General features: G+C 34.7%; 1 protein-coding gene and 1 long non-coding RNA gene across 7 annotated transcripts in view; one reads left to right on the top strand and one right to left on the bottom strand.

Moving 5' to 3' along the window:
• Positions 1 to 18,594, bottom strand: part of Syx1a (syntaxin 1A) — a 79,622-nt gene that overhangs the window by 17,344 nt on the left and 43,684 nt on the right. For 3 of the 6 annotated variants that reach the window (XM_083100733.1, XM_083100732.1, XM_083100734.1), the window contains exons 4-8: positions 4,123 to 4,197; positions 3,860 to 4,042; positions 2,700 to 2,773; positions 2,430 to 2,567; positions 567 to 677 (exon numbers count right to left, since the gene is read on the bottom strand). In XM_083100733.1, the coding sequence (XP_082956859.1) occupies positions 567 to 677; positions 2,430 to 2,567; positions 2,700 to 2,773; positions 3,860 to 4,042; positions 4,123 to 4,197 (581 nt within the window). Of the gene's footprint in view, positions 1 to 566; positions 678 to 780; positions 1,493 to 2,429; positions 2,568 to 2,699; positions 2,774 to 3,859; positions 4,043 to 4,122; positions 4,198 to 18,594 lie in introns of those variants that run through there. The other 3 variants (XM_083100735.1, XM_083100736.1, XM_083100738.1) reach the window with 2 other exon arrangements.
• On the top strand, positions 11,213 to 14,749 carry LOC145972129 (uncharacterized). The gene is made up of 2 exons (XR_014439064.1): positions 11,213 to 11,455; positions 14,409 to 14,749. It is a non-coding gene; the product is annotated as an uncharacterized LOC145972129 (long non-coding RNA).

The raw sequence follows: 18,594 nt of genomic DNA, 5'->3' as shown, positions 1-18,594 counted from the left end.
CACACCCATGTTTCGGCAGAGGACAGAGAGCGAATATATATATATGTATAAATAGAGAGAGAACGCACATATAAACAGTACGTGTATAATAGTATATAATATATAGTGTATACAGTGTACGTATATAATATAATATATGTAAAGATATATACATTTATATATATATATATCATTATTTATTGACCGCGAAATACGAATACCAATGACATACAAATAAACAGAAAGAGCCCACAAAGCATCGTTGTTAATTATTTACGCGTCGTAAAAACAGGAGGGAAAAGGCGAATGTAGTTGCGAGAAGGGATGTACACCGATTAATACCAGATTGTAGCAAGATACGTATCAACAGAAGCGTAATTAATTAAATGTAGCAAATAAATAGAGCGGGCTTGGGGTAAAGAAAGGGCGGCGATGGGGACATGATGAAAGTCAAAATGGGATTTAAGGGACGACGGATCGAGCGGGGAGGGCACGAGAAGAGGGGGAGAAGAAAAAAAAAAGAGTGACCAATTAGACGCGAACGAAATGCCAACGGTTTCGGCGCGTGATATCTGGGGAGGACTCACCCGTCGGGCTTTGCTTTGATACTTGAGTGCTTTTTTGGTGTCCTGCGTGGCCGTCTGCACGTAGTCCACCGCATGTTCCACGTGGTACTCTATGCGATCTATCATCTCGCCCTAATTGTTGATAGGAGGCGCGGCGCGAATCCACACAGCGTAACACAAAGAGCATAAGAGAGAGAGACTGTTAGTTTTCAGGAGTAAAAGGCAAGGCCAGTGATTAAACTGTTCGCTGCTTTTTTTATTGTCATGCATCAGCTCTCACACCGGCATCGATAAACGAGGCAAGCAATTACCGTCGGAGTCGAAACTATTAACAACGTTGATACCACTTGTATACATTTATAAAAAAAAAATTACAATATCTTCTGCAATCACTATAAATTTCGTAAGTAATAATAATCGAAAGTTACATAATTCGATCATTTTAATTGATGATTTTAATTTAAATAATAAACAGCAAGCTTAATTAATAATTGTAAATTATAGAGTTAAATATTATGGTAATTGCTATGCCTCATTGTATGAAAAAGATCGTTGGACTCAGATACCATAATGTAATAAGATTAATAAAATATTATTATTGTTAATATTATTATTATAACTATTATCATCATGCAAAGGAAAAAAAGCGACGGACTAAAATCTCAAATTTCTCATGAAGAAATAAAAATACTTAAAAACAGTTTTCATATTGGAGAGAAAAATACATGGCTATCAATTAATGTTGTAATAATTATAAATAGATATAAATAGATATAATTATATTTTTCAAGAACGAGTTTTTGAGATTTTAGTACGTTGGAAAAATCTCCCTTTGATTAACAGATAGTAAACCCGCCAAATTATGCGGTTCGCCAAGGAATTATGCTGAAGAGAAGAAAAATGTTACACTGCGTCGCGCTACGCTCCTAATTGCTTATCGATCATCACTGCATAAGAATAATCGCGGGCAATTTTATACGAAAAATAATTTAATCGAAAGAGAGAGAGGTACTCTCTAAATTATCATGTCAACGTTAAACTAGCAACGTGAATAATTTAAACGTGACCGATTACATCAGCCAATCGCAAGGAACGATGCCGCTCAAGCATCTCGCAATAAAGCATCTCAAATCGATACTTTGGGTACAGGAATAAATTAAAATGTGTATTTGACAGAGCAATCGGATAAACTTTTTCAGTCATTTTTTACTTTTATGATTTAAAATTAAATTTGAAAGCGCTCTTTTTTCTCTAAATTGTAGATTAAAGTATAAATAAAGTTATATTTATTACGCTTGAAATTAATGAAAACTGCAAATAAAATGTAACTATTAAAAATTATATTTGCAAGCAGTATTTTGAGCAGATTTATTTTATTATAAGAAATAAAAATGAAATGTTATTGATTTAATTCACTTGTTTAAAAATTTCAGAAAATTAAATATTTCATTATTAATTTCCTTTTCAAATACACATATTAATTAATTCGATCTAAGATTAGCTACAAACATTATAGTTATCAATTTATTTGTGAACTGCCGGAAACATTATATTCATATTTGTTATATATATAACCCGTTTGTAATCTAATGCGAATTGATCCGATTCTACCAGCGATGCGCGTTTAATTACTGTTATAATATTCTCGTAATATATTGAAAATAAATAATAAAAATATTGTTATGGAAATTTTATATCAAACTAATAAAATAAACACTATAAAACACGCTAAAAGAATCTCTTTCGCGTACAATATTAATTTAGTTAAATTTCACGAAGAGAGAACTCTTGTAATCCGGAAAAGGGAGGCTGATGTAATTATTGTTTATTTAAATGGGCAAACGGTTGCCGGAACAAAATTTGCATAAAGCTGTTCGACCTTACCTGACTCTCCACCAACATAGCCATGTCCATGAACATGTCGTGTAACTCCCTGATGGAGTTTTCGAGTTTAATGATGTCAGCGTGACGCGCCTCGATGTCCGCAAGAGTCTGTTTTGCTTGTTGCGTTTCCATGATGATCTGCGACAAGCGATAAGATTAATTGGAGGGGCAGGGGATAGGGGGAAGGCAATGGACAGTTATTAAGCTACTTGGAGCTCCTCGACAGAAGTTACAAGTGCACGCGAGAGAAAGATCGTTTTAAGAATGTACCCCTTGCGTGAAGACGGCTGGATTTCCTTGCTCCAACATTTCCTCGAGCTCCTCGTTGGTGGTCGTTCTCCCCGCTGGAAACAGAAAGATTTCTTCGTTTCTTCGCAAACAGACGCAATCAATCGCAAATGCAGATGCAATCAATTTGTTATCGAGCTACATGCCGCGCGCGACATTACCATTCATTCACCGGGCAAAGTACGTACGATTGCTCCGATCGTAAATATCGACACTACTGTAGAAACATTGATCTATCTCCACGTCGCAATTATTATTATTTGCAATGTAAACTTATTATCACGATTATGATGCTTACATTATAGCGTTACAAAGCAAAGGAAATCATAAATATGATAAAGTAGTAAATCTCTATACTACACAGAAAAAAATAAGTGTCAAATCAAAACTTATATACTTAAACTAACGCGTTCATTGTTTCGTATATACGCAACAATTTATAATCTTCTTAGAAGAATTTAATAATTTTAAATTTCAATAATATTATAGTCTTATTTTAATATTGTAATTGTCATCTCAAGAATATATAATTATTTAATTCTACTTTAAGAAAATTATAATCTTTGATTTAAAAATGTTATTTTCTATCTAACATTGTTTCTTTTCCATTCAAGAAAATTAAATTTTAAATCATAAGAATATATTTTTCTTGATTGAACTATATAAAATGGCTTTATTCAAGTAAGCAATTATTTAATCAATTATATTTTTCTTTAATTAAAGCAATATAATCTCATTTCAAGATTTCCATGTTAAAACTAAATATATTTTCAAAACAAGAATGTCCTTTTTTTTATGTACGAGTATTTGCAACATAATATCATAAAATTAAGCAACAATTTAGCAAGATTATATAAAAGAAAATTTTTCAATCATAGATATTGAAAGACGTTTTAGATATTTTTTTTTATCTCATCGCCGTGATTATTAAAATTCACGAGCAACAAAACAATTGGCAGTAATGCATTGTTTCAATTCTTCTCAAATAGAAAGGAATACGAACATTAGGTTGATGAGTATGTATTCCGAGAGGATGGGATAGACTCGGATGTGACGATATATTGGAAAGGGCTGTTCTGCTCGAACAAGCATTCTGAATGCGGCCAATCGTGATATATACACACACATAGACGTATACTCACTGATCTCGAGCTGTCGTTGTATTCTCCCCTTACACCGTTCCCTGTAATCGGTCTGTGTCCGATTGTACTCCGTCATCACCTCGACGAACTTCCTGGACAACGTCGAGTGTTGGGTCTTGCGTATCCTCAGATCCGCCGACGATTTGTTCGTGTGCTCTTCCTGCTCGATGTTCTGCTCTATCACTAAACGCAAAAAACAACGTTCGCAGTAATAGACACGTTCGATTTAAAGTGTCATCATATCATACGAATTGATAACTTACCCTTTAATTTAGCTCTCACTTTGTTAGCAGTTTTCTTGATGTCGGACATCAGGTCCTCGAGTTCCAGTTTCACCTCTGAAATCGAGAAAAGTTATTGAAAAGTTATTTACGTGTCACAGATCTTGGAGAGTTCAGAGACACAGTTATTTCTTCATGTGCAAGAAGAGATAAAAAAGTTTTATTTAGAATATCGCCAACTATAAATCATACACAAATATATCATTTCAAAAAGTTATAAATATCGATGTAAAATGTCACGTTGCGCGTATCTTTTTTTACGCAATAAATCATTTTCAAAATAGCCTTCCCTGACAAAGTAAAATATAACTTTTATAAATATGTATATAAATATATACGTACAATTTGAGACAAATTAAGTGCATAAAAATATTAATAATTAAATAAAATATTAATGAAAATGTTAATAAAAATATTAAAAATAAATTTACTATTCTTGATCATTGGAAACTAACGCTCACGTACGTAATCAATAACATGCTCCATTATCTCTTACAAAATCCACAAATTCGCGAAATCACGTTCGCGACATTGTTCCAGTCGATGCTTCAATTCTGCAGCAAGAAGAGCGTACATTCGCGAAGATATACGAGCACATTGTGCAGCATTATATTGATCGCGGAATAGTTCGTGCATAGCTTCCGTACTCACTATTACGCGAGCAAACTTCCGAATTTGTGGAAAGCGATGTCGGTCGCTTCTATCTGCTCTTCGCAGCAAATTTACGATCTTTCTTCTTGTCTGTACGATTCTTATTTCGTCCGTACATTCGTGCTTTTTCCCTTTATCTCGCTTTTTTCTATATAACTTTTTCGCTGTAATGTCCGTAGTTACGCTCCAAGTTACTTTGACCGGCGCTATAAGTGTCGTTGTAATAATAATTTACAACTCATCTCGCGCTTGATTAGATTTCACATTCGAGATTAGCGATTTACTCGCGTAAGGGGAACGATAAAATGTCGCTATAATCCTAAAGTATTTGTAATAAACCGTATAAATGATGTCATGAAAGTTTTAATTATCGACATGAATGGATGTGCTTGCTATATACGATAATTAGTAACTTTTTGTACATTATTATACGAAGGAAAGTCATTAAATATATTACAAATGGTTGGATGGTATCAACAATCAGTGTCACAATTAGAAATTAATTTATTTCATTTATAGCTATCTCCATTTGTGATTTAATTAATGACTTTCTTTCGAGTACACGTATAAAACAAAATTTATAACTATTTATAACATATTAACGATTTTCCTTCATATTTATCGAAACTAAATTTTTAAGTTTGAAAAAATCATGTTGCGTATTTTTAAAAAATAGGTTCAAAGTTCCAAAGAAAAAAATTGTAATGATGTAAAATATCAATTTTATATAAATATGTATCTAGTATATGTATTATACATATAATTAGAAATAAAATAAATAAATGGAAATATATTTGTTATTATTAATCATTAAAAATTTATTGTATTTTATTATCTATGTCAATAAAATATATACTATTCTTTTAATATTTGATTCACAATTTTTTTCAGAAATACAAGTTTCTCTCGCTTGTAGCAATAAATTAGCCAGTTGATTCCGACACAGATCCCCCGATATCTAATTACGAATAAGCGTGGAAGAGAGGTCACGATCTCATAATATCAAGTTCCAATATTCTGCGAAGACATCCCACGCATATACACACTCGTTAAATGTGTCCCACGCGAGTCATACCATCCGCCTACATCCCACGTGAACCTAAGCCGCTGTTTCCGATAAACGATTCCTTCTCCTCCTCCCTCTCTCAACAGAGAGATATTGTGATCAGATTTTCATATTTTCCATGTACGAGATGTATATTACTCCTCTAGAAGAAAATATACCGAAAGAGAAGACAGAAAGAAGATGACAGAGAATTTGTTCTCTTGTTTTTTTGACAATTTCTTCGTCGAACTTAGTCATCGAAATTGTTCGACGCGAGTGATTAGATTTCAATTGATTCTATACCTCAACGATATGGAATCAATTAAAATCTTTTTCGGTGAAAAAGAATATCATGATATTCGAATACAATGTACGCCCGTTATTCGCTACTATTTCGATCGCAAATATTTTTTAAGCAGAGATCTCTCACGTACCGAAACGTGAGGTTAGCATTATATCTACCCACATGCTATTCTACATATCTCTCGAGTGTCTCTAAGTCACCGAGTCTGCCAAGAAGACACCCTAGAGCGCCTCAAATCCAGTTGCTATGAGATTCAGCGTCTGCCGCCGGAATGATTACATCTTCCTTCCTCTTGGGAGCTCGAAAACGCTGAGTAATAAGACGGTTTCTCCAAAATCTACGTTCGTCTTCATACGAACGGTATAAATATCGCAACACATATCACAGCTTGTATACTGCTTTTAGTAAATATTTTTATGCAACATATTGAAAAAAACAATCAATGAAATGGAAATGTCTCGCAGATTTTTTGTAAATTCAGCTTTTTTATTAAAAAAGTCTAAAATTTTTATAAAACGTCAGACTATGAAGATTTGACGCCGCAAAAGAAGGATCAAAACTTTTTTTTGTAAAAAACTTGGTTATAAAAAAAAACTTAAAAGATATATATCATGTTTCAAAAATGTGTAAAATATTGTATTATATTAAAAATAGTTGCTTTTGTTAAAATAAAATTAATACTGACGATTTTCTCAAAAATTATATTTCTAAATATTACAAGTAAAAAAAAATGTATTTCCTAGGTTTAATAAAACCATCTAAATCTATTATTTTAAAGATTCTTTAAAAATTGATTAAAATCTAACAAGTTAAAACTTATACCCAGACCGCCTCAAGTCACTGTTACCTCGCGTACAACCGCGTTAAATATTCTTGGAGGAAGTTTCAGCGAAATTTCTCGGCGTTGCTTAAAATGTAAATTCGCCCCGGATATATTCTTCGCGCTTCTATCGGCCGCATCTTTCGTGTCTAGATTCACGGACACTATCACGCAGCGGCTATCCATTGTTAAAGAGCGATGTAGACAGAATAAAAATGAAGGCGCATGAAAAATTCGCCCTCACGCGCGCTTTCCCGGTCACGATCAGACACTTAGTCGCGGCGCGATTTAACGGCCGTTATCAGACGCGTGCGAAGGGCATCTTTACTGTATCGGAGGCGGCGTCGAAGGCAGGAACGAAATAGGAGTATGTTTAGTTTGATCGATGATGTATGAAGAGAACAAGGGGGATAGTTTGGTTCGCCGCTGCTCATGATTGCTTCCGGTCTGCGTGTTTTGCGAGGAATTGGCGTTTCGCTTTAATTGCGCGTTTATTTTGTCTGATTTGAGATATATTACTTCCGGAGCTATATATTGTTCATCCACAATGCTAATTTGTCATTCGAATCAAAATGTAATAATTGCGACAATTAACTAAAGATTTAATAAATTATATTATAATAGAACTGAATAAATAAAAGTTTAACAATTTTCTTAATGATTAATGCAAGATATTTTATTTATGTATTTTTATTTTACTTATTTATTTATTAATTATTTATTTATCGAGAATGAATTTGATACAAAAGATATAAAACATAGAATAACAGAAGAATCAAATAGATTATTAAGACTATATATTTATAACCCGATTGATCTGATAATAGATCAATTAAGATCCATTTACAAGATATAATAGATGGATATAATTATGTTCTAATAGACTCATAGACTCATCAAAATAAAAAATTAATTTACGTAGGAAGTTGTATGATTAATTAGCATGATATGCTTTGATTGATGTGGAATAACAGAAGCATATTCCAGTTGCGATCTGATAAGTAAGCAATATAGTAATTTCAATGTATTAACATTTTTGAAATATTTACACGAGCGAAATATAAAATTATGTTTTATAGACACAATTAGAGATCAATTATGTATGCCTGTATAATATTTATTTGCGTTATAAAAATCAAATTTACTTTTCGCACGTTTCTATAAAAATTTAATCAATCAGTCGCTTCGATCAAACACGATAAAAAAATAATTACGAACGGAAAGAAACTTCTCGAAGGGAAACGTGCAGAATCTGATTTCGCGCTAATAATCACGCCAGATTGAAGATTAAGATAAAAGAAATCTTTTTTTTCTTGCCGCGCCCGCACATGCGGAAGAAAGCAACGATCAGGGTCGTTTACACGGGAATTGGCGCGAAGCTCGACTACGGAGAACTACCAAGTTTAACCGCATCCGAATGCAACGACCCGGAACTCATAAACTCGCCCTTGTGGTTGGAGCAACGCTCTAACAGCGGGTTTACAACAGGTAAAGGCTCCGGCTGTAATAAAGGCCGCCTGGATTTCTGACCGGGCTTTGCTGGATTCAGTATCGAAATTTATTTTCGCTTTATTTCGGTGTCCGGTCATCGGCCAAAAAGCTCAGCACGAAGCTAACTTTAAATACGAATAAAAAGATAAATATCAATTGGACTAAATGCTATATGCGTGTAGTGATAAGCGTGATAACACGATATTGTTTGATATTATCTGACATATCAATTGCCTCTTTTTAATAATTTTATTGTACCATGAAATATTCATTTAATATAATATTAAATATTTTACATTACACCAGATTAATTAAATATAAATATAAAGGAGTTAGTAATTTTAACGTTTTAGCATTTAACAAATGATATAATAATTGTTTACATCATCAGATATTTTAGTATAATTAAATAAATATTATATAATAAATAAATAAATATAGAATATATCACATAATAGGGGCAAAAATAATTCTGACAGTAGTAAAATCCGGAATTAGTCGGACAAAGGACACAATATTCGTAATAAAAAAAATAATTTTTGTAATAACATCACACAGAAAAATAAATCTACTTAATTAAATCTGCTTTTGTAAAATGCAGTCTTTTATATCCTGATATCAAATAATCGATATATTTTAAAAATTCTTTCTTGTTCGCAGAATACAACTTATTTTAATTTCCTTTCCAGCAAAAGACCATTCAGAAAGAACTTTTCTTTCTTTTCGCAGTATCGAATTCCCTTTTCTCGTTCTTGGCGAGTGTGCTTGCACAAAAAAGCTTTCGGGCCAACATATTTCCATTGATATGGTAAAGAAGAGCTTAGCGCAGAGTAGTAATGTCCGTAAATAGTCAGCCCAAATGAATGCTGGGCGATAAAGTAATATGTATATAGGTGTATATATAATTCATATGTATATAAAATATATGTGAATCTTTTTTATACATGTAGTACCATATATAACATGTACAGAATCATGACCAGTGTTTGTGTAATCCGACACACGGCCAAGATATATAGCTTAACATTCCCCTACGCGATAACTCTCACAAAAGCGTCTTTCGAGCGTTTTTTCCAACCCCATAAATCGAGGAGGCTCGCGGTACCGGATATAAAACCCTCCCCGTTGACTCTTTCATCGCGAAGTTTGGGAGATTCCATTCGCGCAAAACTTTCCGCGCTTATCATTGAAAATAACGAGCGCGTAGATTGTATGTTGCAAAATATTCATGATCCATTATTACCCGAGTATTATAAATTATTGAAACTTCAACGTCAAACCATGATTCTCAGCTGTTATAAATATTAAATTGGCATTAATTTCTTTCCCCCCTTCTCTCTCTTTCTCTTCAAGTTCTCCAAACAGTATTTTATAATTAAAGTAAATTCATACATCTAATGCCATACGTAAATTTACGTAATTTAATAATTATACGCAGTTGTAATAACCGTGGAGAAATAATTTCTTGTGCAAAGATAACAAATCCTCATGACTTCGATCTCGAGAAATTAAGAATCTGAATGATACACACATTTTTGTATGTTGCAAAATATTCATGATCCATTATTACCCGAGTATTATAAATTATTGAAACTTCAACGTCAAACCATGATTTTCAGCTGTTATAAATATTAAATTGGCATTAATTCCCCCCCCCCCTTCTCTCTTTCTTTTCAAGTTCTCCAAACAGTATTTTACAATTAAAGTAAATTTGTACATCTAATGCCATACGTAAATTTACGTAAAATAATAAAATTATACGCAGTTGCAATAACCGTAGAGAAATAATTTCTTGTGCAAAAATAACAAATCCTCGTGACTTCAATCTCGAGAAATTAAGAATCTGAATGATACACATTCTTGTATGTTGCAAAATATTCATGATCCATTATTACTCGAGTATTATAAATTATTGAAACTTCAACGTCAAACCATGATTCTCAGCTGTTATAAATATTAAATTGGCATTAATTTCTCCCCCTTCCCCTTCTCTCTTTCTCTTCAAGTTCTCCAAACAGTATTTTATAATTAAAGTAAATTTGTACATCTAATGCCATACGTAAATTTACGTAAAATAATTATACGCAGTTGCAATAACCGTGGAGAGATAATTTCTTGTGCAAAGATAACAAATCCTCGTGACTTCAATCTCGAGAAATTAAGAATCTGAATGATACATACACATTTTTGTATGTTGCAAAATATTCATGATCCATTATTATTCGAGTATTATAAATTATTGAAACTTCAACGTCAAACCATGATTCTCAGCTGTTATAAATATTAAATTGGCATTAATTTCTCCTCCCCCCCTTCTCTCTTTCTCTTCAAGTTCTCCAAACAGTATTTTACAATTAAAGTAAATTTGTACATCTAATGCCATACGTAAATTTACGTAAAATAATAAAATTATACGCAGTTGCAATAACCGAGAGATAATTTCTTGTGCAAAGCGAACATATCCGTGGCTTCGATCTCGAGAAATTAAAAATCTAAATGATACACACATTGATGGAATAGAAGTTTTATCTATGTGAGTGCAATTTCTCCGATATATAATTTAATTTTATATTTATCTTGAAATATCTGATCGAAAGTGAGACCAGCCGATATGCGTTGCATGCAATGCCGTCCGCATTTGATTTAACAAGCTTGGCTTAAGCAGCTCTAGAGGAGCGGATAATCCGTTCTATCTTGGATTTTTCCCCTCCTTCGTTTCAGCTCTCACGCCAAGATTCTATTCTCTTGCACGTACCGTCGTTCGCGGCACGAAACTAGTTTTCGTCGTCGGTGATCGCAATCGCGATAACCTCGAGACGATTTCGAAAATCACTTGACGGAAAGTTTTTTTTTCGATTGTAACCGATGGCGGATGTAAGAGATTATAGAAAAAGTTTCGGAAAAAGAGAGGAGAGACGGAAAAAAATACATTATGAAGGATTTGGTTGTTGGCCAAGTGAATTGCGGAAGAAGACGTTCAACCTTTTATTGCTCAACGACCGCGGTGAGAGATGAATATTGTAGCGAGGAAATAAAGTGGCGAGAAAGCACGTATTTTTGGAATTTAATATTCTATAAGGTTGAAGTTGCAATAACTGTTACATGAAAATGTTAGACCTGCGCTTTTTAAGCGCTCTATCGCGCTGGATGCACCTATTCGCCTTCGGAAATGTGTGTGTGTGTGCGTTTTTACACCACTTTTATATATATATATATATATTACAGGTAACTTGGGAAAAGTTTAAGTAACGCGAGTAATGACGCTCTATTGGGAATTTTTTCCGTGCAAAGTTTCATTAAAAAAAGTAGTACAAGACTCGTGTAAGCGGAAAATTAGACCTGCCAACGGAACAAGTTGCTCGTTTCTTGTCGTTTCTGTCTTATCTTGAATCTCGCTGATCATGATTGAAGAGCTGATCTCCGTCTTAATGCAACCTATATTTAAAAAAAATATATTTTCCAAGACATCATAAAAAGATCATTTCCTCGATTTTACACCCAAGTAATGCTAGAAATTGCTACAATGAACAGCAATTCCTTCGAAGCGCAAAATTTACGTTCTTTCGCTTCGTAATTGTCGCGATTCTCACTTGCCAAATTAGGCCGAGTCTCTTACGTTTTAATTAGCAAATTCTTGGCCGAGAAAAGGAGAAAAATACGGGTTACGGGTTTGCTCGCGATCTTGTCCAGCGCACACATTCCACTTTGCGAAACGGTCCTCGTATGCAAATCCAACGCGTTTAATTTAGACGTCGGGAACATCGCGAGCACGGCGGAGCAATTAGCAATTAGTGAACTCCCTTTAATTGGCCGCGATGGTATTCCCCCTCCCTTCCCCCCCGGGATCGTGATCCACCGACGACGAAGAATGGCGTTCGCTCGTCTCTCTCGAGGAGCTTCTCGCGTGAAAAGTGATATAAGGGGGTGATTAATGTCACCCGGTATATTTAAGGGTATTCGTTATCAAATCCGACTTACGTCCGATTTCGTCTTTGAATCGACTTCGCGCAGCCACATCGATTTCCCCAAGGGAACGAATTAACCTCGCTCACGCGACTTAATCAGGAAGCCCCGATCAGCGCAATTTTTCATTCCTCTTTTTCTCCCGATCGTAGATAAGATCGCGAGATTATGACGAGTATAGAACGCTCGGGAAAGCGATGGAGAACAGACGAAATAGGCAGCCGCGAGAGATCCGCGGCTCAAGATAAGAGCGAAAATTGGATTTAATTAAAAGATGGACCGAGATTTCGATTAAACAGTCGCTCCTCTCTTCGCGACACGCTTAATTCATGATTTCATTAACAAGATATTTAACATTCGAGCAAAGTTGCCTTGAGTTTTTAATTAAGCTTCGCGAAAACATAAACTACCTTGAGACATCCTTCCTCCTCCTCCTCCTCCTCCGAACTTGACTAGCTTTTCTACTGCTAATAAAAATTGCATTTCAAGTTTAATCGGTTATAACATTGAAGGAGTTAGAGAACTATAATTTTAACTCGAGTAACACGCAGATGTGCATACAACCCGATTCGCACGAAATTCCCCTTCGAGATTACATCCGCGCTATTTGCTAAATTTCTCGTCGACAAGAGTATCTCGAGACTCTTTGCGATATTGCGAGAAGCGCATGTGACTGCAAATTGCGTCTTATCTGCAAAACTAATTCCATAAAACGCTAAGTTGAAGAGCATAAAATACGCGCGACGTAAAAGCGAAACGAATTCTCGGTTTACAATTTTCACCGAGACCGAGTTGAAAGGAATAGCGAGGGTACCAAGCATCGATACTCCAGCGAAGGGCAAATAGGGTTTTTTTGCGAGCAACGTCGAGGTTTACGATTGATGTCAGGTCATATATAGGCACTCGATATCGATACGTTAAGTGTTGATTGGTCGTTTGTCCCGCGACACTGCCCGATACGATCGAGTATTTTCGGCAGTAACGACATCCGTTTGATCATCGGTCATCGCTCATAAACGCATTGTATACCCATTAGCGCGTATTACGTGCCTAACGCAGGTAATAAAGCGCCACGTCGCGTATTATTAGCAGGCTCAAAGCGAAAGTGGTCGAAATTGCGGGCATTAAATAACGGCGATTAACATTTCTCCTCTGGCCTTTATTCCGTCAGAGCTAAAAGCGATATGATTACAAATCGCTTCCCGCAGAAATGCGGCAAATATTCCGCTTCGTTTGCGTAACCGCTCGACTGTTGTTGTCGATGAGTAATTTTGCGAATCAGCGTGCTTTAGAAACTCAAAGAGCTAATTCACATTAGCAGGAGCAATAAAATTACAAGTTGTAGATTGACGTATAAAACGTAAGAAAAAACAGTTCTCTTGCTCTTTGAATAATCTAGAAAAAAATTTGTAAAATGAAAAATATATTACAATTTAATTGCAAATAAAAAGAACAGCCAACTGCTGAGGATGTAAGTAAAAATGCTTAAATTCTTCAAATAAAATGCAATAAAATATAAAAGCGTGAAAGATATGAAAATATGAGAGAAAACTCTGCGACAGTTAAATCCCTTTAATCTCCAGTCTTTACAAATAATATTTTCGCTTCATCATTTGCAGATTGTATCAAAGCTTCACTCACTGCGTCAAACCGTTATAGTATCATCATTTCCGCTCTATAAAGCTAGAACACTCTCCTAATGTATCTGTAAGAGTGCACTCGGCTACTTTGCTTACAAGCAGATCTTCACCATGATACGAGATATCGAAATTCTGATTAAATCTTGATTCAGTCGAGCACAGACGAATACGAAATTACTCTCTTTCTTTCTTAATTTATCTTTCTCTCATAAACATTTATCATGTTCATTCTATAGAACGTCTGAAAATGTAGGAAAACGAGAGAAATAGGAAGGTAAAGGAGGAAAAGAATGAAAGACTAAAATCGAGATTATTCTCGAGGGAACTCAACTAGATATTTCGCAACACTTTCAGGTACCTTGGGACCTCTTCCTGGATTTCTCGCCGTGTTATCGACTTCGTCTGACCTCGCCATACCTGACCTCAACGATATCACGATCTGTTCTATCCGTTTCTTTGCTCTACACCCCTGGGTCGGTGCCATACTATCGCTCACATCCGCAATCGTTCGATCGAAAGAACCAACACAGGCATGACGTGACACTCGAGGCACTTCCGGTTCCTTCGACCATTTCGAGAATATTTTTCCAAGATGTCTACTCAAATTTTGTAAAAGATATTTTCTCAAAATTCTAATCTATTAGATATTTTTATTTAAAATCCTAAATAAAGAAAATACTTTGAAGATTTTTTAATCAACCTTCTAGTTTTTATTATTGTATGCGTTTTCTAATATTTTTCACTCATCCATAAAGCTACTTAAGTTTCAAATATTAGATTTGCAAATGTACTGGAAAAAAATTGAATAACTTTTATAGGATGAATATTTTTCTCTTGCATAACATTTTCATTTTTTTTCGCTAACAATTGCAATTACAATGAAGAATATTTATTGCATATTCAATATTTTGTTGAATGTATAAACAAAGATATATATTTATATCACAGATCACTTGAATATTTATAATGTAAAAGGAAAATTATCAAAAAGAGATTTTCCTTAAATTCCATGAAAATTCCTTGATTTTTCCAGATATAGACGAAATCTTTGAGAACTCCAGATTTTTCATATTTTTTAACAAGGAATAGACATCCTGTTTTTTCTTTCTCTCCATTTCTAGGCGATTGCGAAAGAAACGTGCCTTTTTCCAACGAACTGATGGTTCCATAATATATATATGGGAAGTGAATGATGGTTATCGACAGCTTCCTGGATTTACTGATCCTGGCAATGCAATTCATCCGTATATTTGCACGCGTGTCGCATTGCGAACGTGTGAATTGGGTTAATGCCGCGTGGAAACGTGCCAGATCTACTTCCGGGCTACTTGATTGACCGATCGACCGACCGAGCCCGGACAGGATGTCGAACTTTAACGAACTCGCGAAAGTAGCGTAGTCCTTGTCCGAGAGCACCGGTGATTTTGCAATGCTTCGGCAAGTTCTCGATCGTCGCTTCGCTTTTTGTCTCGCCTGTGTCAGCTCTTCTTCAGCATGCACCAGTTTGCTGATAATGCAAGTTCCTACGTGCAAGATGTTGAAGAAAGTGTCACAGGATACATTAAGGAATATCGTCAAGGGATACAAGAAAGAGACTATATTATAAATATAATGATTCTCTCTCTCTGAAAGGAAAAAAAATAAAAATTTTTAAACTGATAAATTCTATTCCAACTATTTATTTATAACTAATATTTTGAAATAGATTTTCTTGATTATTTTAATATCAATTTTTCTAAAATTGTGACACAAAGCATTTTAATAAATTGAGTTTGTATTCAGCATAAAAAACTATTGAGAATGATTACCTTGGAAAAAAAAATTAAAAAAAAAATTTTTTAAATTAAAAAAAATTATTTCTTATATAATATATTTAATATTCACAGATATTTCTATTAATTGAAAATTAATATTAAATCAATCGACATAAATCATAGTTGAAATGCAAAGATTTTCCTTTACATCTCGCATATTATACTTTGAAATGTTACTCGATATGATTTTTTGCGGTAAAATACAATAGATTGTAATAAAAATTGTTGAGGCCTATGACGAGCAGTGGGTCAACTTCTCCTACTATTTTTGTAATGAGAGGATGATTATATATAGTTACAGTATGGCCTATTAAATTATCAACATTCTCAATCGCGGGTGACCACTAACGGAACAGCTGGCGCGGTCGCACGACAAACACGATCGACGCGATGGTAAACTAACACGAACCAACTTTGAATCTACCAAAGGGAAGAGGCTCATGGCATTCGTCCTCCGTGCAAAGCGTCGCCTAGGTAGCCATGAATATGTATCGTACACGAAACCTAGGACAGGATTACGGAGTTTCTATAGGCACAAATTAAGCCGAGAGAGAGAAATACCTTCGATTTCTGTTAAATGGCTTTGATGGAACAAACAGGGAAACCAAAAAGCTGCGAAGGTGTATCAATTGTTGCCTTCGACGCTTATTTTTCGTGTCAACGTACCGAGAGATAAAAGCTCATCCTGCTATTACAGGTATAAGGAAATCGATACACGAATTATGAAATGGCGAGATATACGCGAGGTTTAATTTTCGCGGTCATGGATTTATTTTTTTGCTATTCGTGTCTTCGTCAAAGGAAGCTTTGAGAGGCTAACGATGAATAAAATACGTTCTTTTTTTTATCGTCTTTAATCACGCAAAAGCATCGTATCATCGTAGTTATAGCGACAGCTGCTCCGAGCAAAACGATATTTATTACGAGAACGGGAACAAGGTTCGTTCGTCGTTAAAGCGAAACATAAAGCTATACGATATCGTGATCGAGAGAAGCTATGTCCAGCGATACAGCAATAGAGTCGTGGATATAGCCCGACAATATCCACGAGAGCTTATAGCGTAAAATTTCAATCGCATGAGAATGATCGAACAATGTAAACGTGCAAATATCAGAAGAAATGACGATTCGAGTTCAATAAAAAATACATTTTTCAAACTTGTAAGAAAGAGCAATCATTCTTGAAATCTCTCAAAACATAATAGAATATTTCTAAATCTATTTCAAAATCGTATCTAATATAAAAAAAAAATTAGATTTTTTCTTAGATCTTTTTTTTGTTATTATACATTACAAAAATAACTGCGATTTTTTATTTTTTGGAGATACAAGAGTGGAAAATAAATAAAGAAAATAAGATAAGATAAAAGTCTAGCATAAAAATGTAACATATAATTACAATTTTCAAAAATATATATGTAATTTTATCTATTTTTTTATTATTATACATAAGTTAGGATTATGATTGATTAAAACTGTCTTTCACTAAGAATTTCATCAAATTTTATAAATTTCTTCTCTCATATTTTTCGTCATAAATTTCGAAAATTTAAATCTTACTTGATATCCAAAGTTGTACATTAGTATTATATTCTTTCGATAAAATTAATAAAAAAATAAATCATTGTATGTCCCTTAACCAGGCGATTCCTAGCTTACACGTCTTCGACGACAACTCTTCTGATAACTTTTTCATACCAGAAATTCTCCAATATATCGCCGCGATTTTACGATATATACGGTACATTGAACGCGCTACGTGATAATATTTTTTAATATACTTGCTCCTTATTTAATCCTCATGCCGCGCGACTTAATTGAACTGTGTTGCGAGGAATGTTCGCGTAGAGTTGCATAAAAAATCGCAAGGAGACGTGAGCTGCATAAAAGATTAGATTTATCCAGGGCTTTATAGTCCAGGACGTCGAAGAAAAAAAAAGAGATTAACGTGACTCTCCTTTGAATCCAGACATCTAGCCGTATATACACGGGGTATCTCGAGAAAAGGTCATAGTTCGACAAATGATAGTAACCGATCATTATGAGTAAAAAATTTCCTGTGAACGCATATTTATTTATGAGCGGATAGGAAGTCTTTTTTTTTCATTTTATTTACGGCCATAGAGCCCTGGCGGTCATTCTGTCAGGTAGGAAATTACGGTGACTTAAATCTAACAATACCCAAGCATCATAGATACCTCGCGAGACATATTTACGTAGAAACCTTTTTATCCGCTGTGATCCATACTATCGCCTTTCGAAGTATTGACCTTTCCTTCTGAGACACGCTGTATGCAAAAGGGGGAGCGAGAGAGTAGCGTCGGCGGGAAAAATATCGGCGCATCTTCCTTACGCGGGAAAATAGTAAAAGTGTCTGGAAAGCGACATGTGACCGCAATAAGATCGAGGCCGCCTACGCCGGCTTAAGGGGCTACGATCAATTTATATTCCGCAGAGCGGAAGAAAACTCGCGCAGACTACTGCGAGAAAGATGTGGAAGAGGATTCCGCGCGTTTCTTCTCCCTCCTCGCCGAACGAAAACTCGACACGATTTCAATTTCGTCAAAGGACGGTCTTGTTAAGAAAAATTGCGAGTCGCCTCGAAATAGCACAATTTACGCTCCCCGCAAATGCACGAGACACTTTGTACTTTCGAAATTGTCATTTCGCGTACTGAATGCGTAATAATATCCGAATGTACTGCTAATATAAATGGACGCTAAATA

This window comes from Camponotus vicinus, unplaced genomic scaffold (genome assembly GCF_025532165.1).
Source record: "Camponotus vicinus isolate PSW18456_S1 unplaced genomic scaffold, iyCamVici1.0 SCAF_5, whole genome shotgun sequence".
Classification (NCBI taxonomy): Eukaryota; Metazoa; Arthropoda; class Insecta; order Hymenoptera; family Formicidae; genus Camponotus; species Camponotus vicinus.
Note: the sequence above shows the minus strand (reverse complement) of the source record. Positions and strands in the feature narration are given on the sequence as shown.